This window comes from Desmodus rotundus, chromosome 9, assembly GCF_022682495.2.
Source record: "Desmodus rotundus isolate HL8 chromosome 9, HLdesRot8A.1, whole genome shotgun sequence".
Lineage (NCBI taxonomy): Eukaryota > Metazoa > Chordata > Mammalia > Chiroptera > Phyllostomidae > Desmodus > Desmodus rotundus.
In genome coordinates, this window is record NC_071395.1 from 2,152,297 (window position 1) to 2,179,863 (window position 27,567).

The 27,567-nt window shown below is 48.7% G+C and overlaps 1 protein-coding gene across 1 annotated transcript; it reads left to right on the plus strand.

Moving 5' to 3' along the window:
- Window positions 1–914: 914 nt before the first annotated feature.
- On the plus strand, window positions 915–21,787 carry MYOZ2 (myozenin 2). The gene is made up of 6 exons (XM_024569276.3): window positions 915–1,071; window positions 1,589–1,677; window positions 11,884–12,053; window positions 13,851–13,980; window positions 16,551–16,734; window positions 21,376–21,787. Exons 2-6 carry the CDS (start codon window positions 1,602–1,604, stop codon window positions 21,608–21,610), a joined length of 795 nt encoding a protein of 264 aa, XP_024425044.1. The 5' UTR covers window positions 915–1,071; window positions 1,589–1,601; the 3' UTR covers window positions 21,611–21,787.
- Window positions 21,788–27,567: the final 5,780 nt, after the last annotated feature.

A 27,567-nucleotide genomic window follows, 5' to 3' on the forward strand; every position in this document is an offset into this window, starting at 1 on the left:
AGGTAGGTTATGCATTTTGGTGTCAGGTCATAGGACCGAGCATCCAAGGTGGCAGAGGGTAGGTTTAAGCTAACTTCCTGCAGTTGCGTCTAAGCCAGTGTTTGTGTTGAAGGGTGTTCATTAGGTTCCAAGGAGAAACTGTTTTGCCAAAGCCAACAAGATGTACAAAAATAGAAAGAAATGTGAAGCAGAGTAACGGGCTAGAGGGTGGCCCCTGTGGCATTTCAGACAGGTCGAGCGAGGAGGACCCCTGAGACCCATGGATCTTGCACGCGTGACAGAGCCACGAGGGCGGGGAGACACCCAGAGACAGGAGCGTCCCAGGACCAGCAAGGAGACTACATGGCTGCCCTCCTCCCTGGCAGGGACCCTCGGCCACCCAGCCGGCAGGGACGGCTGGTGCATGTGCCGGCCTCTCTGCGGGGCCTCTTCAAAAAGCGTGGCCCCGGCTGGCGTCTAAGATTTTACTCGACAGTCCCATGGCTCAGCACCTGACGTCCACTTCAGAATGCTCCCCACTTCCCCGAACAAATGTTTCCCCTTTCCTCAGCCCAGCCCATCCAAGGGACCGGTCCACCCCACATTGCTTGCTTTCTTCTTGAAATCCCGCAGATGTGATTGTCCATACGTCCATTTGCATTGTTAATCATCAGCCATGCCATCTCAATTAAGATCTAGCATTAGAGCTACATCGTAAAAAGTTCTTCAAATCCATCTTGGCCACCATCTCTTCAAACGGAGGGCGCTCCACAAAAACCTGCTGGATGTTCGTCCGGCTGTCTCACCGAGCAGCAACACAATGGAGAGAACCTAATCTTTCTCTGTCCCTCTCTTTCGCCAGGAAGATATGAGTCGCTGAAGTATTCGGTGCTATATATAGTTGGTTGATGTCAGCTGGATGCCAGTCTCTTCAGAAAGGCTCAGTCCCCAGCTGGAGGCAGAGCGAGGGACCATGCCGTCTGAGGCTCAGGGATAAAACCCATCGGCCCGAGCCACCCGTTCTCCGCGGCCACCGGTGTCTCCTCCTCACCTCGGGGCTCATACTGCTGGGAGGCGCGGGCTCAGAGCAAGGTGGGTGTCTTGTTCCCTAAGATGTTTTATTACTCAGTTGTCCAAGGGTGTTCAGAGTTGTGACTCATAAATGGGCATTCTTTGCTTCAAAGGACAGCTGTCGATGCCGATTTTGAAATGTCACCACCCAAGTGTTCTGGTGTGATCTGGTGTCATTTCTCCATTCTCAGTTTGCTGGGATCGGTGTGCTGATGTGCTGGGATGCTGGTACAATGGGGGGCCAGTGAGGAAACAATGGCAGAGGAAAATAAGCTGGAAAAGAGAGTGGGGGTGGGGGTGGAGGGGAGGTGGCAGCCAGCCCTTTGGGCCTGATGGCCACTGTGCTGGGACACAGGTGCGCCTGAGCCCCGGTCCTGGCAACACTGCCCATCGGCGAGTCACAGGCTCTGTCTTGGAGCAGAACACAAGTTAAAATCTTTCAGTAGAAAGCAACAATCGCTTCTCCATAAAGAACAAAGATACTCCCTTTCGAAAGCTCCGGTCCCTCGCGCTGCTTCAACCTTGTGCCCTTTCACAGGGAGCCGGGAGCCATGCTGCCACACAGCGCCATGGTGAGGCAGAGGAAGCAGCAGGCGTCCGCCATCGCGAAGGAGGTCCATGGACATGGTACCAGTAACACCCGTGTGGCATGAGCGTGCTAACGTGCGCCCTTCCCGACGTCAGCATCCGCAGCTGACGCCCTTTACACTCTCGGTTTTCCGGCACGACAGCCCGGAGCTCCAGGGGGTGGAGAAGCCTGTGGTAGCTAACCCTTTTGTAGTCCTCCTTTCTCATCTGGAAGCTATTTCCAGGCGGACAACTGCTCTGCAGGAATGGAGCCGCCTGACAGCTGATGTGCGCTGGGCGGGCTTGCCGTCCGCCTGCTGGGCGAGCGGCTCTCTCCACTCCTCCTTTTCTTCTCTCTGGACAGGCCTCATACTTGTCTTCCTTGCGCACCCCCCGTGGCAAGTCTGGACCTATGTCCCCTTATAGTACACAACCCATTCAAAATATGTTCTGTCCTCCCCCACCTTTTTTTTTTTATTATTTACAAAATATCTTAAGTTGGAATTCATATTCATTGTAAACATCTTTAACCCTGAAACCAGTCATCAGATTCGGTAATTAATTTACCAAGATATTTTGTGTGGGAATCTGCTTTTATTTAGGATTTCCAGGACAACATAAAGTTCTTGTAGTCTCAAAGCCTATGATTAAAAAAAATTTCCAGCATAAATTAGATGCAAGGTGGTAGTCTACTCTCTCCTCTTCCTTAAGTTCTAGCAAAACTCTCAGAAAGCCACGCCTTATAGAGTTGCATTTTGGTTATTATAAAGGGAATCCAGCTCTGTGCACAGGCCGCGGGCAGCACCCATGTTCAACAACCGTGAGTAGAATGTCCTTTTAAGGGCTGATTTGAGCCATTCCAGAGATACCTGTGCAGCCGGCAGGGTGCTCCTGTCCCCGCTGCTTGGACAAGGAAGGTAACCTTCCACCTGTGCAGTGTCGACACCAAGTAGCACGAGACGTGGAGGGGCAGCGGGGACGGGGTAGCACAGCGAGGCCAGCCCCCTCCCCTGAGAAGGCAGAGCGGACAGGTACCGGTGCTGCGGTTTCCAGGCAGTGCCCTTACGTGGAGGGGCCTGTGGCTGAGTTTTCTGTCTTCTGCGAGACACACTCAGCACACTGGACCCCACCCCGCTCCTGTGTTTTACGACCTCCCACCAGCTTGGCCTAACGTGGGAATCATTCCGAACTGGAATTCAGAACTGAAACCAATCCAGAGTCTCAGAATGCACGCTCCTTTAAAATGTGTGTGTTTCTTGGTATTCGCTGCTTCGGGCAGTTTACTTGAGATTATTTCTATAGTTTTCTTGGTCAGTATGGCAAAAATCAGATGATCACTTGGGTTTGAGGCTGAATTATTTACCTTAAAACTAGACCTGAGATAAGTTGTCCTTTTCTCATTGCATCGAAATCATAAATCAGTTGACCCATCCACTGAATTCCCAGTTTAAATCACATGCTGGGTCTTAGTGTTAGTCCAGACATAGAGCTATAAGGATAAGAATGCCTTTTCCTTTTTCTAAACAGCATAACTCTTGTGTTTATGAAATACAAAAAATACAATCATATGTCAAGCGTGGGAAAGCCCCTCAACCCTACAGTCTCAGCCCCAGCGGGTCCGGCCTCGTGAAGTCCCCTGGAAGCCCCCGCCCCCGTCCCGGGGAGAGTCCCCGCCCTGGGAGTGGAGTCACGTGCCCTGCCTTTGTCCCGAGTGCAAGGGCTCCAGATGACACTGGGACTGTCACAGACGCCTCCAGCTCGCCTCCTGTAACCTAGCTGCAGTGGGTCACAAAGCCGCATAACTCAGTCCCTGTCCCACGTCCCCTGGCACCTCCTGGGGACTGCTCTGTCTGCTCCCAACCCAGTGTTTGGGGACCTGGAGCGTAGGGCGGCGCCCTGTTTCTCAGGATGGGGAAACGAGACCCGGTGGCAGCGGGACCTTCCTGGGCACAGCCCTCCAGCCCTTCACGCACGCACAGGGCGGCGGCCTGGGCAACTGAAGATGGGTGTGCAGCTGCGGCAGCTCAGTCTGTCCTTCCTAAAAATGAACAGAGAGGGACGTTCTCAAGGCCCTTCTTCCCTCAGGCATCAGGATTTTTAAACATATATTTTATTGATTATGCTATTATAGTTGTCCCATTTCCCCCCCTTATTCCCCTCCACCCTGTACACCCTCTCCCACCCACATCCCCCCCCCCCCGTTAGTTCATGTCCATGGGTCGTACATATAAGTTCTTTGGCTTCTCCATTTCCTATACTGTTCTTAACCTCCCCCTGTCTATTTTCTACCTACCATTTATGCTACTTATTCTCTGTACCTTTCCCCCCCATTATACCTGCCTCCCCTTCCCCGCTGATAACCCTCCATGTGATCTCCATTTCTGTGATTCTGTTCCTGTTCTAGTTGTTTGCTTAGTTTGTTTTTAGTTCTGGTTTTTTTAGGCTTGGTTGTTGATAGTTACGAGTTTGTTGTCATTTTACTGTTCATATTTTTGATCTTCCTCTTTTTCTTAGATAAGTCCCTTTAACATTTCATATAATAAGGGCTTGGTGATGATGAACTCCTGTAACTTGACCTTATCTGAGAAGCACTTTATCTGTCTGTCCATTCTAAATGATAGCTTTGCTGGATACAGTAATCTTGGGTGTAGGTCCTTGCTTTTCATGACTTGGAAGTCATACTTCTTTCCAGCCCCTTCTTGCCTGTAAGGTTGCTTTTGAGAAATCAGCTGATAGCCTCATGGGAACTCCTTTGTAGGTAACTGTCTCCTTTTGTCTTGCTGCTTTTAAGATTCTCTCCTTACTTTAATTATGATGTGCATTGGTGTGTGCTTCCTTGAGTCCAACTTCGTTGGGACTCTCTGAGCTTCCTGGACTTCCTGGAAGTCTATTTCCTTTGCCAGATTGGGGAAGTTCTCCTTCATTATGTTTTCAAATACGTTTTCAATTTCTTGTTCTTCCTCTTCTCCTTCGGGCACTCCTATAATTTAGATGTTGGAACATTTAAAGTTGTACCGGAGGTTCCTGAGCCTCTCCTCATTTTTTTGAATTCTTGTTTCTTCATTCTGTTCTGGTTGAATGTTTATTTCTTCCTTCTGGTCCACACTGTTGATTTGAGTCCCAGTTTCCTTCCTGTCACTGTTGGTTCCCTGTGCATTTTCCTTTGTTTCTCTTAGCATAGCCTTCACTTTTTTCTGTTTTGTGACCATGCTCAGCCATTTCTGTGAGCTTCCTGATTACCAGTGTTTTGAACTCTGCATCTGATAGGCTGGCTATCTCTTTGTCACTTAGTTGTATCTTTTCTGGAACTTTAATCTGTTTTTTCATGTGGGCCATTTGTTTGTTTGTTTGTTTCTTGGCACACCTGTTACGTATAAGGGGCAGAGCCTTATGTATTCACCAGGGTGGGGCTACCTATGTCCCTGCATTGTGATGCTGTGGGGAGGGGAGGGGTCTGAGAGGGAACAATGTCTCTTGCTTGACTCTCTGCCAGCTTTCAGTCACTCCCCCTGCTACCCACAAGCAAATTAGGCCCTTCTGGTTCTGATTCCCAGGTGGGTGGGATTGTGTTCATTCTAGGACCCTGTGGGTCTCTCCAATGAACTCTCCTGTGAGGCTGGGAGTTTCTCCTGCTGCCTCTGCAACCCCCACAGGTTTTTTCACTCAGAGGTTTGAGGATTTACTTCCCTGCACTGAACCCGGGGTTGTGTGGTCTGTCTCGCTTCCCAGTTGTTCCTCCCTGTTTATCTGCCTGCGAATGTGGGACCACCTGGTCCTCCAGCCACCGCCTTGCTTTGAGTCCTCTCCACCCGGCTGCCCATGTCTGCCCCTCGTACTGGTCTGGGTGAGTGTTTCTTCTTTAACTCATTGGTGGTCCAACTTCCACACAGTTTGATTTTCTGGCAGTTCTGGTTGTTTTTTGTTTTTAAATTTGTTCTTGTCCTTCTTTTGGTTGTGCGAGGAGGCCCAGCGTATCCACCTACGCCTCCATCTTGGCCAGAAGTCTCTCCATTTCAGGAATTTTTTGTAGTATTATAAGTAATTCATTTTTTTATACAGATTTGCAGGAAAAAAACCCCAAAAACATTTAGCCTGGAGGAGAATGGAATGTGATAGTGAGCCATCCCCTTAACAAGGGGTGGAAGTTCAGTCCCGGCCTTGGCGGCAGTGGGCAGGGGAGGAGACCACAGCTGGTGAGCCTTGGAGATCCATCAGTAGAAAAAGACAAAAATCAAAAACGAGAGTTGTACATCAGAGCACTCCTGCCATCCACAGGAGAAATAACCTCAAGGAGTTAGTAGAAATACGTGAAACTAGAAAGAAGTGGTGAAAACGTGAACTCCCAGCCTGTACTTACTACACCCTAAAATGTTCCTCATTCGAGTCAACTCCTGTCCCTGATGTGCACACACCACACGCCCGACCAATAAGCACTGAGAGGTGGCGGTGACGCTAGGGTCGCGTGCCGGGCGGATCCCCCTCGGTGCTACACTGTGGTCTTCGTGGGCTTTAGGAGCAGGGAGCTGATGGGGGTCGCAGTCCTGCGTCACTGTGGCAACACGAAGTCTCTGCGTTTTGCACGGAAGTGTCAGGGCCGCATGGATACCATCTGAGGGCTATATTCTAAGACAAGCGGACCCCCAGCGGTCCTGTGCCCTCTGTGCACGAGCTGCTGCGGGGGCCGGGCAGGTGGCTCTCTTCCCAAATCTGGACCTTTCTGCTGTGCTAACCAGCTTCCTCTCCTCAGTCACTCCACTGAGACTTGACTGCTGAGGGAGAGCGGGGAGGGACAAGGGGACATTGACAGAGAAGACGTTGAGGGGAGCGGGGGTGCATGGACGGAGAGGTGCGAGACCGCCTGGCGCCGGCCCAGCAGCAGTGGGGTCGGGCTGGAGACGCAGCGCTGGGAGAAGCGGCAGGGTGAGGTCCCCAGGCGCAGGCACAGGTGGGGCTGGCAGTGCAGAAGGAGCCTGGGACACAGGGAGGCCCCAAAGCCTGGAGGCTGCTCCACCACCCTCGGTGTCCTTACCTGGGCCCTGCGGGGCTTGCTTTTCTTTTTTGGTATGTTTTTGTTTTTTCCCTTGTAACTGGTGAAGGGCTTTTCCCCGCGAGCAGAGGAGGAGCACCGGGCAGGCTGTTTCTGCGCTGCAGCATGAGGGTTGCCAGGCGCACACAGGTGGCAGGGCCCTCTCTGCAGCACGGGGCGCAGGTCACGCGGTGGCTTCTGGTCAGAGAGCGCGAGGGCTGGTGGTGCGGGAGCAGCTCACTCTCAGCCTCCACGCTGCCACTTTCGCGAGCTCCGGGCCCACGTCGAACATTGTCAGTGTGTTGAGTTTCTCCCCCAATGGCAAGGGCAGCGGTGGCACCGGCGTAAGTTGCAAGAGCTCTTTGAGAAGGATGGAGTAGGAAAGGTTAAATTTCAGATGGAAGATTATATGAGGACCCCTTTACTTGCCCTGTATGACAAGCATATCAGAATGAATCAAGTCACAAATGTCCAAATAAGGGCACCAGGAAGGCTGTAAGTGCCACACAGCAAAATTTGGGGGTGAAAAAAATAACCTAATGCTTGAGTGTACGCATTTGTCAGGGTTTTTTTTTGTTTAAAATCTCTCATAACCCTACAACAAAGACGTTTTACCTAGAAAAGTGGTGTGCAGTGACACCTGTACAGGTGTGCAGTAATGCGTGCACAGGTGTTCTGAGCCTGCTGCAGACCGCTAACCCTCTGACAAGGCCCCCGGGAAAGCAGCGGGGAGAACCAGGCCAAGTTCTAGTTTACACCCAAGCTGAAGCGGCGGAGTTCAGGGCTGGCCACGCGCTCCATCCTCCTCGCGTGGTCTTCTTCACTCTCGTGTGCTCTGGGTGTGCGTCCTCGTAACAGTGCTAGACGGTCCTGTTTGTGTAATTCAATACATGGCTGATCTCACTTCTTCAATGTCTGCAGATTTACACAGTCATCAAACGATAACATTTTAACTAACAGTAAATATTTGAGAACTTTATGAAATAGTCTTAGAACTCAAGTCCAGGTGAAGAGATATAAAATAGGAAAACAAAAAATCCCAGATGGATTTCAATATCGACTTTTTAATTTAGAGGAAATTATTAATACACTTTTATCAATTGCAGTCTTTTCAGACATTATTCACAATCACAGTCTATACAATTATTGTTTATGTAGCACATCGTATTTTGCAACAACATTTATTTCACGGATTAGCATTCAGCCCACAGAGGCCTCCACAGGTGCCGAGAAAACCTCGAGGCCTCGGTCGGATTGCTGAGTGAACCCCCGGGACCTCCGCAGCCAGTCAGTTTTCCGGGGCCCCCCTCCAGGGGTCTGCCCGTTCCACCGGATTTGGACCTGCTAGGGCATCACGGGAAACCGTCTCAAAAGCTCCCTTGTCTTCCTGCAGTTATTTGTAAGTGGATATCTTTACAAAGTGTGAAGTGAATCAACTGATCTACCTAAACCTGTGACTTTGGCAGGATCTAAATTTCCGATCAAAAATCCAGAACTGCTCCGGCACCCAGAAATCTTTGTTGGCTCAGTTTCAGAATGTTCATCTCTGAAAGTAGCGTGAAAACACAGAAAGTTCCTGTTGAGGGACTTAAGTGGTGTGTGTGCCCCTAAGGACACACGCTGAAGTTAGGGGCGGAGAGGCAGCCGGTCTCAGTGTCTGTCAGTGGCAGCTGCCCTTCTCCCAGGAAAACAGGCTTTTCCATTTGGTTTCTAGTCCTCACAGCAGCGTGGCTCCACAGTGTGAAAAGTGGGAGGAGCAAGTCCTCAAAGATCAAAATATGTGAGCTTTTTAGTGTGAGAGCTTAAATTTCAACGGCAAAAGCATTGTACCTTTGAGGACGCTACTGAGAAAGGATATTGGTAAGAATTGTTTAATGTTTCTGGTAGGTTAAAAACTGTGTGTTTTTCTGTGGAAATTAATTTGATTATGGTCAAGACCGTAAAGTTTTATGTTGATATCCTCGTATAATTAAATATTTATTCAAAGTTAATCACTGATCTCCTTGAAAGAGTGGCAACACAGAATAGATGAAGTTCTGTAAAATGATTGAGGAATAAGTGGAAAACTCGGGACCAGGATCCATGACACTAGTAGGAAAGTATGCCCAGCAATATTATTTTCAATAGATGATCCAATGCCACAAAGGCAGCCTTCGGACACATGAGGTCACGGATGTGTATCCTGGATAAGTTGTATCATTTGTCAGGCATTCAGCTCAGGCACACGGCTAAGACCCTGTACAGGGGTTGCTGGGAAGGGCCCAGAACAGCTGACCTTGGACTCTACGGGCCCAGCTGACAGCCTCCTTCACTCGGAAAGTTTAAGGGATGAGAGGGCCCATCCGCTGGAGCCTCCCCTCGCAGGTGGTCTCACTCCGCTCTGGCTACATCACAGATTTAACCGTTGGAAGGGAGGGGGAAGAAAACCTCCGAGAATTTACTTTATGTCTTTTGTTGTTCATTTGTTTGTGCAGAATATGTGGACTTAGCATATGCCCGTGGCTAGCAGTGTGCCAGTAAGTATGTAACCATGGTTCTTGGGGGTGTGGCATGCCTTGGTTTGCAGTTTGCTCATTTCTGGGGTGCAAATACTCTCACCAAGGCCAGTTTCAAGGTGCCATGCAGGGGTCACTGCTGCAGACTTGGGAAGAGATGTGCCCTTTTAGGACCTTACATAGTTTCCGCCAAACAGGTATCTTATTATTCTGTTTATTGTTATTATTAAGATTAAAGCTGCTGAGAACATTCATAGATAGGTTTTTGTGTGAATACACGTTTCATTTCACTGGGGCAAATGCCCAGTAATGCTGGAAGTTCTATGTTCAGTTTTTAACGGAACCTCCTGAATTATTTTCCAAAGTGGCTGTCCCATTTTCCATTCCAACGGCAATGTGTGAGTGACCGTTTCTCCACACGCTCCTCGGGCAGAAGGTCTGTCACTGCTTCTCCCCTTAGCCACGCTGCCACACGCAGAGTGGTAGCTCATTGCCGTTTTCAGTCTAATTTGAATAATGAACTTGACTGTCTTCTCGTAGGCTTCCTGGTCGTCCGCATATCTTTTTCAGTGAAAAGGCTCTTCCTGACTTCTGTCCGTGCACTAGCCGATTGTTCGCTCTATTATCCCAGCGAGTTTCAAGAGTTCCTTATATGTTCTAGCCTCTTGTCCAGTATGTGTTTTGCAAATATTCTTTCCTGCTCTGTAGCTTGTCTTTCATCCTCTTAACAGAATCTTGCTCAGAATAAAAGTCGTTAATGTTGATAAAGTCCAAGCGATCTGTTTATTCTTCAGTGGATTGTGCTCTTGGTGTGGACTTGAACGACGCCCTGCGCAGCCCTAGATGCCAAGGGTAGATCATGTGACCTTTCTTCTTTAGCCTGGCAAGTGGCTGGTGGACTGTGCCCACTAGTTTCTCAATGTCGCGCCAGTCTCCCGCCCCTGGGAGGCCCCACTTGCTCCTGGTGTGGAATTATTTTGGAATTCTGTTTGCTGATATTTTCTTATGCTTCTCTAGGCCCAGGGCGGGGTGTTGTTTGGTGGCTTTTTGTCTGTTGTCCTTGTTTGGTTTGGGGGTCAGGGTTGTACTAGCTTCACTATGGATTGGGACCTGTCCCTCTTCTCCCACCCTCAGGCAGAGATTATGTAGCATTGGTGTGAATTCCTCCTTAAATGGTAGAGTTCTCCAGTGAACCCATCTAGTGCTGAAGATTACTTTCTTGAGAGCTTTTAAATGTATAAATGCAACGGCCATGTAGATACAGAAGTACTTAGATTAACTACTTCATTTTGGGCGACAGGTGGTACTTTGTGCTTTTCAAGGAATCGGTCAATTTTTCCATGTTTTCAAATACACATGGGTTTATGTGTCGAGGTGTTTGTGGTGGTGGCTTATTACCCATTTGCTCTCTGCACTGTCTCTGGTGATAATTCGTTTTGTTCCCGATCTGGGTAACTGGTGTCTTTATATATATATATATATATATATATTTATATATATATATATAAATATTTATATATTTATATATATATATTTGTGTGTGTGTTAGTGTAACTAGAGAATTGTCCATTTTATTGATCTCTTCAAACACCGACTCCACGTTTAATTGATTTTCTCTATTGCTTTTCTGTTGTTAATTCCTGCTCCCATTGCCATCTTTCCTTACTTACTGCTGCTTGCTTTGGGTTTATCAACATGTCCTCTTCCACATTTTTGAGGTAGACCTTAGATCATTGGTTCGAGACTCCTCCTCTTTTTGTGATGTGCGCATTTAGTGCTATAAATGCTTCTCTCGCATTGTGCGAACAGTGTCCTGTACGTTTTGATACGCTCTGTTTTCCTTTTCACTCAGCTCACGGAGCTTTACTTCCCCGAAGGCTCCCTCGTTAACCCACTGATTATTTAGAAGTGGTGTCCTTTAGGTTCAGAGGGTTTGGAGATGTTCCTGGGATCTGCCTGATTTCTAGAGTGATTCCGCTATCTTTAATGCATGGGAGACACAAAGACCAAAACGTAAAAAAAGTTCAAACCGCAGGGTCGGTGAAGGAATTGAGTCATTGAGCTTCAGTGCTGTGGGAGCGCAGCGAAGGTATGAGTGGTTATGAACAGAGGCTTTGGGGAAGGGAGCCACAGAAGGGCCCTTGCCCTGGACCTGGAAGGGTGTGTTTCTTCAACACCCATCACTCGCCTCCAGCGAGGGGAGCTCCTGGGTGCCGCAGGCAGAATGCCTAGTGTTTGGGCAGAGGCAGGGAAAGGGGGTGGTGTGGGTGAAAGGGTGGGCCTTCCAGGAAGGGGACAGCTCTGATGCATAAAAATGTGGGGTGCCGCCCCAAGCTCATTAACAGAGCTCCGTGCAGGGCTGTTTGCAAGCTCACTATGGTGGAAAGACTGAATTCGACCTCTGGTGATGGTGGCTTACTTTCACTCACTCCGTGTGCCAGGGGCCGTGCGAAGTGCTTTGTATGTGGCATTGTATTTAATCCTCACTTCAACCCTACAGGGTAGGTCTTACTCCTACCAGCCCCATCTCAGAGATGAGCACAGGAGGCTTAGAAGGAACAGGCGGAATATCTAGGACCACGTGGTTAGGACGCAGCAGAGCCAGGATTCAGCCCACAGCAGGCTGAGCACAGAGCCTGTGGCTCAGGCCACACCCCGCGCGGAGCAGGCAGCAGGTGTGGGATGCGGGCAAGCAGCCGAAACTCTCCCTCGTGTTCTCACGCGCGTGTGCGTGTCGCTTTCCAGATATGGACGGCATGGACCTGGGCAAAAAGGTCAGCGTCCCCAGGGACATCATGCTGGAAGAACTGTCGCATCTCAGCAACCGCGGGGCTCGGCTGTTTAAGATGCGGCAGCGACGATCGGACAAGTACACATTCGAGAATGTCCAGTACCAATCGAAAGCGCAGATCGATGTAGGTATACCTGGTCCCGTGGCAGCTGGGTGGATGGGCAGCCTTTCCAAACGTGCACGTGTCCGCGGGTTCCCAAACGAGTGCTCTTCCTGTGCTCTTTCCATGGCTCCTGTTGGAGGTTGTTCGGGTGTGTGTGTGTGTGTGTGTGTGTGTGTGTGTGAGAGACAATCATTTTGGTGGGTAAACAGAAGAAATATTCTGTACGACTGATCCATGCCACTTGCTCAAACATTAAGTATCTTTAAAAAAAATGTAGGCGCAGTTGTGGGCTAATGCTAATGCTCGGAAACCGACCAGCTCCAGCCAGGCAGACTGTCCACAGTGAATAGTGGAGACGGGAAGCACACGCTCTTAAAAGGAGGCGAGGCCCCCGGCTCGTGCCCACGTTGGCCTGGAAGCTCGGGTTTGTGAATGAGTCGACTGCACGCACGAAAAGGCAGAACGGAAACGGGGAAATCTTCTACTTCAGGGGAGACAGAGCAGAGGTGTGGTTCGCTAACAGTCACGATTCTCTCCCAAAAATCCCTGCAGGAGGGCATTCGGGGAAATGTCCACATTTCAGGGTTAAGGTCACCCATGTATTTAGTGACTGGGGGCTTTTTGGAATCCCTGGAAATCTGACATAATATTTGGAAAAGGGAAAGTATACGCTAAAAAGTAAGTCTGAAATAAGGCCAAGCTAAATATACTGGGATTCGGACTATGTATTCATTGTGTCCCAAGAATAACTTTTACTGTATGTTTGGCACAAATTACAGAGCTTCTCAGGTGAGACCCTTAATTTATGGCCTTTAATTATGGTAAGTATTTGGATTTTAGGACAAAAATTGTCTTTTATTCTCACATTTCTATAAAGTTACATATTAAAATATAAAATTGTACTTCACTATGTCACCATATAAGTAAATATGGAAATAAAATGTTAAAAATATTTTCTGCCTATCTCACAGAAAATAGTCATAGTTGGTCTGTATTGGCTATGCTCCTTAGTAAATTTAAAAACTAATTGGACTTTATACACTTTTTATATATTGTAGATTGGCTTTTTTTTTAAAAAAAAAGACACATATTTCCCAAATATAAATAAAACGACGCTTTAGTGTAGAGATAAGGTCTAGTGATACTTGTGAGAACATCACCTATCACAATGTCCATTTTCTCTGTTAAAATGCAAATGGACTGTTTTTAAACTGCTTTATTATTGGTATAGAATAAACCCTAAGTTATAATATTAATAAACCAGTTCACCTAAAACTTAAACATCTTTCAAGCATTTTGTTTTCCTGAAACCCCAAACCCTTCCTTCTATAAGTTTATACCATTTAAAGTGCATTTTTTGGTTACACACGACTGATGGTCAACCAGATGAAATTTTAAAACAAGACATATTAGGGAACCTAATAAATCCCGACTATGAATGGAACAGTAACGTGACTAAGCCAGCGTTTGAGCAGTGTGCTCTGTCGCAGGTCGGCGAAGACCGCAGAATCAAATAGAGGCACCTCAGAGGGGCGTTGGGAATAGTAGTACATTAGAGAATCGGCACGGAGCCTGGGCACGGTGCCTGGTGTACAGTGAGTGGGTCGTCCTCACAGATCAGATCTTAGATTGATTTTCAGTGAAATTTCTCGCTCAATGGCTCAGCCAATGGCCATGAACATGACCCAGGCCCCAGGGAACCAGGAAGCGACCTTGTGTTTGAACCCTGACTGTGTGAGTGGGGGCGTGCTCGTGTCTCCCGCCGGCATGTCCAACACTTCTGAGTTGTCAGCAGAGTTTCCTTCTGATCAAACACAGTACAACCTCGCCGTGCAGAACGGGAAGATGGACGGCAGCCCCATGGAAGGTGGCTCACAGCAAGCCCCGTTCACCCCTCCCAACAGCCCGGATCCGAGGACCCCCCCGAATCCAGAAAGCATTGCACCAGGTAACACATTGCCTGACAAACAGAGCAACATAGTCGCCTTTAAATATCTGACTGGAGCCACTGGGTCCTTCAGTAAATGGCGTCAAAGTGATACAGTGTGTCTCCCTCTACACAGGGGTGGGCAAAGGGAGGCGTATGCTGGTGAGCACACGAAAGCAGGGTTTATTTCTGTATTATTCTTTATTCGTGACTGCATTTTCCCTATGCGCAACTACAGAGCTATTTGTGCCCACCCCATATTTGTGGGTAAACCCAAAGTCCATGTTAACATTTACCCTGCAAAGAGACAAGCCGGGCACTCACAGCAGCCTCTGTCCTTCACGACGGCCCACTGCCTTTGTTGGCCACCACCCGTTACAGTGAAAACAAGGTCGTTTGTGATTACACTGAGATTCTACTTGTATGAAACGGTCAAGTTTCCGAAGCGCTATGAGGTGTGTGTCTTCCTTACTTTCCCAGTAACTCCACCATGTGCCTACTCCAACCTGCATTTTACAAAGCAAGAGACCGAAGGTAATGAATGACTATGCGTCAGCACTGACTGACGGAGAATCACATCCAGGTCCGGCACCAAGCGAAGACAAACTGGGGAAAGACAGGGAAAAATGGAGTGACCGCGGTGGGGCACTGGGGCTGTAAGAAACGTTTGCAGCCATGCGGTTGAGATGCCCGGCGTCCGCCTGCCCGGCCGCGGGCTGGCCGAGGCAGAGGAATAGGAAAGTGGTTGTGGTAACTGGGTTCTGTGAGCTGCCCAAAGCACAGGCACAGGGCAGGCGGCCGCCTTCCTGAGTGGCCAGGGGTCGCTGCACAGACGTGGCCGTCTCCAGCGAGAGCACATGGAACAGGTCGGGGGCACCGAGGGCAACAAGCTCCAGGTGGATCCACAGTTCAGGGGCAGAAACTGTGAGAGGGGACTGTCGGGAGGTGGGCGGATGAATGGGTTACGTTTGTGACCTGGGGACCGTGAGTAACAGGATCGAGTGCTCCAGTGGCTGGGTCACTGGGGTAGCAGTGGGGGCGGGGCTGAGAGCTAAGTGATGGGTGTGAAGGCTCCTGGGGAAGTGGGGGATGGGCAGGGCTGACCCAGAGGTTCATGTGGGACACGCAGAGGATGGAGGGAGTCCCTGGAGCAAGGTGTCCCTGACTCCCCTGGCAAACCACTTGCATAAGATTTGTAAGCCCTGCCTGAGACTGAGGGAGCCAGGAGTCTGGAGGGAAAACCCTCAGCATCTGGATGCCTAACAACGTTTCAGATGGGGACCCTGGCGACTCAGAGACACGAGGTCTGAGCGCTGTACTAGCACCCTGGAGAAGGCTGGCTGGTGCACTGCTCAGCGACCCGGTGTGGGGGTGCGGGGGCGTCAGGGTAGTGCTTCTGTCCTGGGCATCTGGGTGTGGAGTGGTGCCACTCACTGAGGTGACCCCCCAGGGGAAGCAGCAGGCATGTCAGAGGTCCAGGGCGCAGGCGTGTTCGCCTGGACAAATGTAGCAGGTGCTGGAGTCCAAGGGCCCGGGGACCGAAATCGGAACCTGGAATCACAGATACGCAGGTCGCCATTAGGGTCAGGAGCAGGAATGGAATTTTCTGGGCTGAATGTACAGTCTGAATGAAGAGCTTTGAGTGACACCAGCGTCCGAGAGGCACACCTTGCACAGGGGACCGTGGCGCACACTGGCGGCACTCGGAAGGAAGTGGAATCACTGCCACAAAGAACTGCCCAGAGGCGGGTTTTCACGAGTAAAGGAAGGACAGGCGTGGCTGGACCAAGGGAAACAAAAACTATTTTCGAGCCAGGAGAGAGCCCAGGGAAAGCAAGGGCAGGGTGTCCCAGTGGGGAGGTCTGGGTGCTTGGTGTGGAGACTCACGAAGGACACAGCGTGTGGGGTGGTCGCAGGAGGGTGGGCTGGGCGCGTGCCCCTCGGTGTGTGTGGAGACGGTTCACAGTTTGCCAGGAGTTTGTGTGATGTTTAAACAGCACTTACAGAAAGTGCTGAGCACTCGTGCTGGAGGAGGGGGAGGAGGAGAGACCAGGCGCAGAGTTAGGAAAGGGGTCTTCTAGGACAAAGTAAAGAGGGGACGCAGCCGGCAAGGACTAGGACGACCAGGGCCTGACTCGGGCAGTGGAAACATGTCACTTCACCAGCTCACAGACAGACCCGAGTGTCACCGCTAACAAATCAGCTCCAAGACGAGGGAGATTTTGTCTTCATTGCTGTTTCCCGAGAGCCCAGCCCACAGGAGACACTCAATATATATTTTCGAGTTAATTCACTAATTGTGACATCTAAATGCTTTTGCCAATTAATGTAAGGGGTCCAATTTTTAAAAATTAAATGAATAGTTGCACTGAACAAATATATACTAAGATAAGAGGTTTCCTTTGAAAATTCCTTTCAAGGGGCTTAATCATGTCTAATACTTTCAGACTTCTCATTCCTGATAAGTCATAAAAAGGATGTATTCTTTATAAATTTATTTTGCATGAAAATGAAACATGGTAAAATGCCAGGTGGAGTTTTGCGACTCTCGGTTGCGCTGTGTTTACTTATTCTGGCCATGTTTTCCGAAGGATATTCTGGGCCACTGAAGGAAATTCCTCCGGAGAGATTCAACACCACAGCTGTTCCCAAGTACTACCAGTCGCCCTGGGAGCAGGCCATCGGCAGCGACCCGGAGCTTTTAGAGGCTTTGTACCCTAAGCTGTTCAAGCCCGAAGGAAAGGCAGAACTGCCCGATTACAGGAGCTTTAACAGGTAATTCAGTCAACCCCGGGCGGCGGGGCTGGCGGGTACTGCCCTGGTTTTCCAGTCACGGTGCAGAGAGCTGAATTCTCCGATAGGAAACCCCAAAGCCTAGGGTTTGCTAGGTGGAGGGGTCCAAATAGCCCCAGCTTTTAGTTGGGAGCTCTAAAAGCTCCATCACTGGAATCGAGGCCAACAAGTGACAAATCAGCGATTATGAAAATCAATGTTTGTGCCGATCACCACAGCCGTTAGGTCAGGTCAAAGTCCCTTCTTTAAATCGCGCTGCTTGCCATAGGACAAAAGTCAACCCTCTCTGCAGGCAAGATGACATGCTCAGAGACTTGAGGCATTGCTACCATGTTGGTCTGTTTATTTAAAATTACCGGGCACACTACGAGAAAGAACCAAACAACTAAAAGTGAAGAGAAAAATAATAAGCAAAAGAAATCAGCATGCAAAAGACCCAACTATTGGAACATGAGGCACTCACTTTAAATTTCCAGAGGGGTGTTCAAGAGAAGATACAAGACGAAGAATTCCAGCAGATTGGGAATGTTTTTCAAAAAGAGTCGCATGGAAATTCTACGCAAATCAGAAAGACAGCAACTGAAATTAAGAAGTCAAAGTATTAAGTCACTGGATCCACATAACATTTACTGGAAACACGAAGAACAGAGAAATGCGAAAATGTACCACGGGAATGTAATCAGCGCAAGTCAGTCTGTGGGGAGCCACACGAAACAAAACACCCAGTGTCTTCAGTAAGTGAAACGTGGGGAAGGCACAGAGGGAACTCTGCGTGCGGCACGGGAGAGATCGGAAAGACACCCTTTTGAAAGGCAGGCAGAGCGGAACCATCGTGTTTAGAGATGCACACTGGGGTTACTGACATAGGTAGAAGGCTTTGAAAACTAGTTTATAAGTGGATATTATCACAAAACCAAAATGGGGACCACTGCCCTGGCAGGAGCGGGTGGTGATGAAGCAGGGTGCCTCAGGGCGGCGGGGTGGGGGGGTACTCAGCACATGCAGGGGTGACCAGATTGTTCGCTTTAGAATCAGCTATGATACCTGCTTATGAGGTTTTCTGTGTTGTAGTTTATAGAAGGAATGTTTTTGAAAGTTAAATGAGTGGATTTCATGGCAGGTGAAACACAGATGAAGAGCAGACCATGTTCACACCGCAGCACAGAGAAGAACGGTCACGGGCGGGGGGGGGCGGTGCGGGGCGGGGAAGGAAGACACATTTGAACAGCAATGCGAACGCCAGTGTGTGGGTGTGATCCACGGCTCCGGAGGGCCTAAGCGAGAGTAGGGCAGAAGTAATATCTCAGGAATTAATGGCCAAGAATTTTTCAAAATTGACAAAAAACATCAACCTCGGATTCAGGAAGTGCCACGTGACTCAGTGAGCCACACAAAGGTACAGACCTCTCAGCCCACAGAACCCCGAAGCTCATGGGACGCCACCGCCTCCGGAGTTCGGAAATAAATAACCCCCAGCCTGTGAGTCTCTGACCAGGGAAAATATTCTGTGCAGTGAAAGTTAAAAGGGAAACATACCCACACGTTTCAGACAAAGAAGTTGTTTAATAAACAGAGGTGTATGTGTAGAAAAGGAAAAATACAACCGCCCTCATTCACAAACGGCGTGATGTCCTCAGGAAGGTCACTAAGTTTAGAAGATCACAGAGAACAAGGTCAAACCAAGAGTTAACGGTATGTTTCTATACCAGCAGCAAATAATTAGAACATAAGTAATGTTCATCAACTTTTGCCTTATGATTCATAGACTTTTTAAAATGTATCTTACACTTCAATAAACTTTTATGTAAAAAAAAAATCACAAAGGCAACATAATTTCAATGGTTATCTGGGTCTTTACAAATTAGATGTGATAAAAAGTCATTCTTTGAATTAGTCCAGAACACATTTCAATAATTTAAAAAGATTAAAATAATTTCTAGGGACAAAGTGAGTTAATATCTTTCTTGCTATAGGTTATTTAATGGGATTTTATTTTATTAAACTACTCAAGGTTATGAGAAAATAATTTGACCAGAAATTTAGTTCTTCACACAATTATTATTTATTTTAAAAATAAAGTGTAATAAGGAGTACAATTTTTCCTTGTCTTTCTTAAATAATTCAACATCATTATATTAAGACTTTATCCTAACACATGCTTTTTTTTCATTTTTGCAAAAACAAATGAAAGCAACAGAAAGAGAGAAATAGTTTCCACATATTCCCAAAGTCCTTTGCAAAGAGGAAAATATTATTGGGTGGCCCCGCATTATGACACATAGTTATTAGATGTTGCTAATGAGGCACACAAGGTGAGAGGCAGTCAACTCCCGTTCAGCAGGGATAATGAGCAGATGAGAAATGGCTCCCAAGTCCAATCATGATTTTAAAATAGCCCATAATTAATACAACTGTGTATCTTGTACCCATTTGGAATGCACTACTTAAATATCATACTATATTTAAATAATACTATATGAAACCCATGTAATATGCGAGGACTAGGGAACCGGGAGCCAGGTTTCCTGTTTCGAAAAGCTGTGTGACCCTCCTTGTACAGATTTCCTCATCGGTAAAATGAATTCTATGATTTTGTGACTGAACATATTACATGCCTTAGGTATTTAGTTGAATGACTTATTTTAATTTCTACAATCATTGCCAACATTCTGTGCCTTATGGAACAATCAGTAACTGTTAGGGGTGTATTACAAGCCCAGCACTATTAACTAGTACATTAGGCAAACCCATTTCTCGTCAATCTAAATCAACAAGAAAGGATCCGTTAACTGTGAGCCTCAGTGGAACGGGCTTCTATCCCACTCCGCAGACGACCAAGTGTAAAATCGTGTTCAGTCCGATCTGTGTTTGAAGAATTTCTCTAGGAGTTATAAGGATGCTCAGCTATCTTCTGGTCGACTGTTCTAAACCTTTCGGTGGGAATTTTTGCTTCCGTATCTTTGAACGAAACTTGAAACTATTTTCAGAGCTCTTTGATACCCTACAAGTCTCTCTTCGAACGTTCAGCATCTCTGGTAATGGACTTTCTTTACTTTGTGTGCCGAGAGCAATAAAAACTCAGACAAACAGGGCACAGCCTGCACGGTGCCAAAGAAAAGAACAGCCTGCTTTTCAAAGGGCACGCTTTCCCCCGGTCGGAGGTAGGAGGTGGGAGGCCGCTGATGGAACGGAAGGGAATGTTTTCATTTACAAGAGAGGGAAGTGATCCGCAAAAGGGGAGGGAGAACAACTCAGACCTGGACAAAAAGGGAAAAAGTAATACCCTTAGTACCAAATCCAAATACTGGATTTCAGTAGCTAAGGAACATTTCTTTTTTGATTTAGTGCAGAAAAAAAATACATAAATTAGTAAAATTCATTTCTGGAATTCATAAACATGCAATGAATTCATCAGATTCAGCCTGAATCTAGAAATGAAGTCCAGGTTTTAACTTGTCTGCAGAATCAGATTTAAGCCATAAAGACTCTTCAATTCATTACATCAAATGAGCAGGGCTGGGACATTGAATCGGCTAGTGGCTTCAGGAATGTGACAGCAACATGGTGTGACATCATTCAGACACAGCCCAAGCGGGCTGACCGTCCTAAACACACTGCCTTAGACAGTGAGCTCAGAAGGCCCACTGCGCGTAGAGAAGGGTGTCCCGAGGGGGGTGGCGTCGGGTGGTCCTCGGAGAGCAGGCCTCCCGAGTGTCTGTGGGCCTGGGTCTAATTCCTGGTCCTACAACTGAATGGGTGGGTGATGTTGAGCAGACACTTAACAGATTCGTGCCGCAGCTTCGTCTGTCTCATTCGGGTATTAACGGAACCCACTCACAAGGCTGTGGGGATTTAGGGCGCCAATCCTGCAGAACCTCGGTACCCGACGTGCGGGCCACAGACCAGCTCGGGCGCCCCACGGGAACTGTCAGGGATGCAGGCTCTCCGGGCAAGCCCTGGCCTCCATCAGCAGCTGCACTGGCACAGGGGCCCAAGGGGCCTCCCGTCCTACTGCAGTTTGGGAAGCACGTCAGTCAGGGCCTGGTGTGCCTGGTGCCCCGTTCCCAGCCGTTAGCTCTCATCGTTATCTTTGCCTCCTGTAATCGGGGGGGGGGGGGGGGGGGGGGGGGGCACCTGAACGATAACCCAGCGCTGGGTTAATGCTCAGATGGAAGACAATCGAAGCCCCTCTGTGAGCCTGAATGCGACAGGAGACAATCGATGCTGCAGGAATCGGGTGCAGGAAGCGGGGAGCTGGGAGAGGGGCGGGAGGCGGGAACTTGCAGGCCGCAGGTAAAGTGCAGGCAGGGAAGAGACAGCTTTCCTGAGCAAAGCCCTGAAGGCAAGACATGTTTGTGACGGTCTCTGCGGACAGGGACTAGGTTAGTTTTGTCCCAAACCAAGAGTACACCAAGAGGGACCTGACACCAGTTAGTTGCCAGTGTCTGCTGTGAAGCCACAGTCCTTGAATGGAGAGGCTTGTCTCGGGGTCAAAAACGGAAGGTCACACGGAACACAGAGGCTAAGGTGCCCCCGTCAAGTGATGATGTATTAAGCTGTTTTCTATTTACCAGGAAATAAACTTGAAAATCAATGTATTCTTTTTCTTTTCACTTCCCACAGAGTTGCCACCCCGTTTGGAGGTTTTGAAAAAGCATCCAAAATGGTTAAATTCAAGGTTCCAGATTTTGAGCTACTACTTCTAACGGATTCCAGGTTCATGGCCTTTGAAAACCCTCTTTCTGGCAGACGGTCCTTTAACAGGACTCCTAAGGGGTGGACATCAGAGCATATCCCCATAGTGATCACAACCGAGCCTGCAGAGGACGCCGCCGTTCCGGAATCGGAAGACCTGTGAGCAGAAGGGAGTCCTCGTGCCCCGGGAGCCCCGCGCGCCCATGTTGCCGTGTCTTTGTTCCACTGCCCACTCTCAGTAGCGATAATTTTATAGAAACTTAGCAGTTTTCCCTTGACAGCGTTTAACTTCCGCCACAGATCAAACACTAATAAACAACCCATAACCTTGTTGTGCAAACTTTGAAGTCCCTTGTCCCGACGGCCCCTCTGATTGTCACCTGGCCTGATGGTGCAGGCTTCTCACTGATGCAGCCCAGGAGCGTGGACGGCGAAAGGTCCTGGCCCTTCTCCTTGCACCGACCTCGTCCCAGATAAGCTTTCCACAGGGAGTCTAGAATCAAAACGCAGCCGGGAGATGTAGACGAATTCCACGTTGTATTTGAGGAAGGAAAGTTATGGGCGATGACACACAGCCATTCTCGGTGGAAAAGGGTTGGTTGGGCCGGGTCCTTCCTGGTGCCCAGGGCACAGCAGCACATCTGGTTGAAGAATTTTCACTAGGCATTCTTACAAATCCCAGAGGGCTCTGTCTTCTTCCCCGCGCTGTGAATCATAGGGTGATTATCCCAGACATTCTCCGGGGCTCGGCCGCATTGTTCTCCTCACTTAACATTCGGTCAAGGAGGCTGAGACAAGGACTCACGGAACACCCTGCCTCCTCGTTTTAAAGGCCAAGGTTACTGAGGTTCAAGTTCCTCACGCCCCAGTGCTGTGTGCTGTTGAGGGTCAACTTCCTGCGTACAGTTTTAGAAGAGTAAAGGCAAATAAAAAACACACTGATATACCTATACACAAATATGTGTGCATGAGCGAGGGGGAGGGAAACTGGAGTCGGCAGCCGTCCTTGACGAATCATTAGGGTCCGCTCGCACCCCGAAGCACGAGGGAGCACTTGCTGTGGAACAAACAAAGCCGTGGAATGACGCCATCTGAGAGTCGTGTCACACACGCCTCCTACGAAAGTGCCAGTGTGGTGGTGGAAAAGACTCACACTGATGTAAAGTGACAGATGTCTCTTCAAGTGTGACTGAGGAAGTACGCAACACAGAACTGGTCAGGCACTAAGTATCGAGTCTTCCCATCGGAATTCAGGGTTCTGCGATAGACGTCTCAACAGAGAAGAAGTGTCCCACCCACAGAAAAAGCCATCGACCAGATGACGTTCGGGGGATGGGACAGAGTGTGGACAGTGGGGGAAGGAGGTGCCACGCAATGGTGCTGCTGATTTACCGGAATCTGCTGGAGTCAGTGGTTGGCGTAGTCATCCTAGACTTGTAAGTAGAGAAATTAAACCATTTTTTCCTTGCAAAAAATGCAATTCCTAGAAAGTGATCATATCAGTGTATTGTATCTATACATGTTATCCCTGAAGATAACTGGCATAATTTGAAATATACCTTTAAGTTATATTACTTTATTTACGTTGTAGTGTTTACCTGTTTTAAAATAATGATGTCGGCACCTTTGATAAACCCTAGATGTGAGGCTCCCCTCATGCCACTTCTGTCCATTTTAATCTTATAAAAATAAAAATTACTCATATTCTGTTATGCATTTTGTTGAAATGGCTTAGGGGTTTTTTGGAAGTTTGAAATGAGCTCCTTTTTGCTTTAACTTGGCATTTTATGTCATGCTTTTAACTGCCACCGAAAGGGCAGCAATTAGGCATGTCAGCTGTAGAAGAGGGGACTCCCCAGCACCGCAGAGTGGAATTTAAAAAGGCAGAAGTTAAGTACTTTTTTTAAGATTGGGTAGAAAATGATGGCATAACCCTCTATTGTTTTTCTTCCTTTCCTGGAAGTGCCTAGTAATTCTAGCTCAGCTGTCTGACACCTTTAGAAATGCCAAGATTTCACACTCCAGTTGCTATGCAATTAAGAATTCAAAAGGAATTTTCCTGGGTCTTCTACTGACCTGAAAAGCGGCTCCATCTTTCAGAGTCCGAGGAAATACGACCGTCTCTCCAGAGCAGCAGGAAGATAGGCATTTTCCCTGCTCTCTGCTTCATAAAGGCTATTTGGCGAATATTTTAATATTAGTTTATTTTCACAATTATCCTGTGAGGCGGGTATTATAAACAACCTCCATTTTATGTAAGACAATTGAGCCTCAGAAAATGGAGGTGATTTGCCCGACTCGGGCTCAAAGTGGGAAGAACCTGGCAGGTCTGACTCATAAGCACTCATGTTCATTACTTCTCTTTCAGAGTAAAATTCAGCCTTAAACTATTTTACTACATCGAGACGAACAAACCAACCAACCCCTCCATAATCTTAATTGGGCCAGTCCAGCTGTAAACCGAGGTATTTTAGACTCGCCCTCCAAGGCGGTCAGGCACTCCCACGCGTGGAGAGCTGAGCTCTCAAGACTGCGTTCAAAGTGCCCTAAGCCGAGCGAGCCAGGCGCCCATTCCATTGAGGAGTCGGAGAGGCGCAGCTCTGGGCGCAGTGCGGCTGTTGGTCTGCGCGCAGAGGTCGCGGAGGCACAGTGCGCCGGCACGCCCTCTAGATGCACGTATCTCCTGCTGTCCAGCCCTAGAGGGGCCTCTCCCCAAGTCCGTTAGATCGACCAACCGACGTCTGGGGCGTGAAACTCATTTCCTAGTTTATTTAGCCCATTTCTTGATGACCAGCTGGCCCATTGTTCTCTCCATAACTAGAGCTCCTTGCGTAACTAGAACTAGGGTTACAAAGAGATCCTTCTTGGCTTGTCCACTGTCTTCAATCACCCCCTTCCCCATTCCTGAATACCTGCAAGGTCTTGATACTAAGAAACAACTAGTTACCGGTTATTACAAAATCAAGTGCAAATATGAGCAATACTTTTTAGCTGAAATAACCATCTATTGCCTCTCCTGAAGGTTCCACATTTTCCAAATGGACGCATTTGTATGTGTTTTAGCAGCCTGGACTGGATGGGGAGGGAGCCAAGTATTGCCACAAAGGCGCCCGCGGAGCAGAATGTCCGGTGGCGAGTGTGAAGGGAGCAGGGTGAACTCGCCACCCCAGGCACAGCTGTGCCCACAGGCTTACAAATTCCGGAATTTCCCCTCTGCTGCTGATGCAAGATCAACCTTAGGTGACATCAGGCAGTGTCTCCACCACAGCTGCTTTCTACCGAGCTCAGGGAAGTAGGGCTATGAACACTCCCTTATGGAAAATACTCGCCACCTCCATGCTGTAGAAAGACGGCCGCTCACTTCCTGTGAAAAGTGGACGGGGGCCAGACTTTTGCCAGAAGAGCAAGGGGAATCCGTTCCAGACTAAATGGTGCCAGCCCTTGGCAGACGTGTCAAGGACTTTTAGAAAGGTAAAGCCTTTCAGAACTAGGAGAGAATAAAATTGTCTCAGGGTTTCGATGGTTCAGATGAATCCAAGGGTGTGCCCCTATATAAATTCCTTAAATGTAAGAGCTAGATTTCAACCCTGCCTGTGAACTTTCCCTGGCTTCTCCATGTAACGCGATTTCCATAGGAAAATTTGCAACATAGGGGCAAAGAGAGGGGGACAAAGGTTATTTCTAAGAGATTCTAGTTCAGATCCAAACAGATGTGCTTGTGATTCAGCACCGTGTGATATTGGGGGACACAGTTCAATGAGAACTTACGCGGTGTGGGAGACAGAGACACTTCAGGGAACGGGGCAGGAAAGGTCAGAAGAGAAAAAGATAAACTCAGTGTCATACCCTGTTTTAAAACTGCTGATTGGGGAATTGGTATAGAAGCTGCAGCACCAGCAAAATAGATGTAAAGGAACAGGGGGAAAGGAGGTCCAGGAAGAGGCAGGCTGAGGGGAAATACAAGCCAGCTGTGTTACGCGGCGGCCCCGGGCGCTTGCCCCGCAGCAGTGGTTCTGTGTACACAGATGCAGTCTTGGCTGTGGGCTGAGAGCTGTCTCCTGAATCCCCCCATTGCATTTCATCACAACCCCCTTGCAAACATGGATGAACACGGTGCACTGACCAGCTACCTAGTGACCTGCCAAAAATCCGTGATGTAATCATTAGCAATTTACTCCACTCTAAAAGTCAGAGTTTTTTCCACCTCCACATACATGGCTCCAAGGCCACTGTGCCTGGGACCTTCTCTGACCACCCTTATGGGAGAGACCGGCCTGCTCAGCCCTCGTCATGTTTTTATTTTCCTTTGTAGCACTTGTGGCTCCCTAACCTAGTGTCCCTCTGGTCTGGGTCGCCAGGACAGGGCTAACCCTGCCGAAAGGTTGTTGGGAACACTGTCCACACAAGAGGAACACTGGGAGAGAGTCCAGAGACCTCCCGTGGGCGTGTTCTAGGCAGCCGAGCAGTCTGGGGAAGACATCGTCAAGGCCCTTGGGGGATCCTCGAGCTAGCGTCACCTGCAGGGGAGGCCTCCATTTTCCAGAAGCAAGTCTGCCCCAATGTCACTGCCATGGCCACTCGCTGGCTGGAAGCGGACTGCGGGAGACAGCCTCAGCGAGAATGGCATGCTGGCCCAGAGCTGGGGCCCCCGGCCGATCACGTTGCTGAAGATCTGCGGGGATCGTGGCCGCCACTCAGGACACAGGAGCACGTATTTATTCCTTTACCGTTTGTCTCACCCACCAGAGTGCACGCCCTCTAAGGGCAGGGGCTCCGCCTCGCCGTTGACTGCTGCGTCCCTGTGCCCGGGGCACAGTGAAGAATGGTTGAATAACCTGTTCAATAAGTCAATGTATCTGAATCGTGGGGATGATACTGGGATCGATCTTAAATGTGCTGCCCGATAAAGCACGCTGCCCGATCCCTGGTAAGGGCTTGATAAATGTTAGTTACTCTTACTAACGCAATAAAAAATTATCAGCTTCACACAGTGAGAAAGCCAAGGCACTAAGAACTAAAGTAGAGGTTACACTGGCATCGCTTTGGGAGAAATACACTGGGCCCTGACTCACAACTCACCCAGATCGAAGCAGTGAGAGTATTAAATGCGGACAAACCCAGAAAGACGAAGGCGGCCCGACTGCTGTTTAGGATAAGCAGGAGCTTTTGCTCCGTTCTCCGGACTCCGGGTCGCCGAGGAAAAAGCCTGCCCCGGATCTTGCCAAATGTTGTTTCTTACGACCATTCATATATTTTCTAGGTCACTCGAGAATTCGGAAAAAATCGGTACGCTTTCCTCGATCAGAATGCCCTACCTCCTCGGAAAACTTCCCACTCGCAGGAGACAGTTTCCCAGGACTGAGGGCTGCAGGAATTTAAAACTAAAACAGCCGTTTGTTTGTCTGTTTTCCGTTTAAATACCTGTTGGTAACATTTCCAATCAAGAACCTACGGCACTTGGATTGCCGGCCCAGTCATCTCTCGTGTGCAGTAACAGAAACAGCCACCCCGAGCCCCTTTCTCTGGGGGTTTCCTTTCTGCCTACAGAATTGGGCACCTGGGGTCGTATCCAAGGAAAGGGGGGCATTCTTGTATAGAGTAATGGAAAATTCACCTGCGTCCAATCAACCTGGAATAACCGTTTCTTCTTTCCCACCTTCCCTTGAGGGAGCAGACTGAATACTTTCCAATTCCCACTCTCAAGCTTATTTTAAAGCTCGGTTCCTAATACCCATTTGACTTCATCTCTCCCTCCGAGAACGTGGGGCTGGTGAAGATTCCGCGGTGCAGATGATCGGCTGCAGGCCCCGGGCCTCCCGGGCCACGCTCAGGACCTGCTCAGGGATGTGGAGTCAAACGGACCACATCTAAGGCGTCTGCTTTTCTCCTGACGCACAGAGAGATGTGAACACAGGATGTGATTTGTTATAGTCACAGACTCATCAAAGTCCACTGAACACATGTTAAACTTATAAGGCCATGAGCTGAATGTGCGCTCCCCTAAAATTGGTATGTTGAGGCCCTAACTTCCCACAGGATGATGGTATTAGAGGCGGGGCCTATGGGACGTGAGAGGTCAGGACGGTGCAGTCCTCAGGAGTGGGATGAGAGACCCCACAG

Excerpts from the sequence above, each read along its gene's own strand:
- MYOZ2 (XM_024569276.3), top strand. The coding sequence starts at position 1,602 with ATGCTGCCACACAGCGCCATGGTGAGGCAGAGGAAGCAGCAGGCGTCC. Across the intron at positions 12,054-13,850 it reads AATCGAAAGCGCAGATCGAT|TACAACCTCGCCGTGCAGAA; the intron begins GTAGGTATACCT and ends GATCAAACACAG. Across the intron at positions 13,981-16,550 it reads TCCAGAAAGCATTGCACCAG|GATATTCTGGGCCACTGAAG; the intron begins GTAACACATTGC and ends TGTTTTCCGAAG.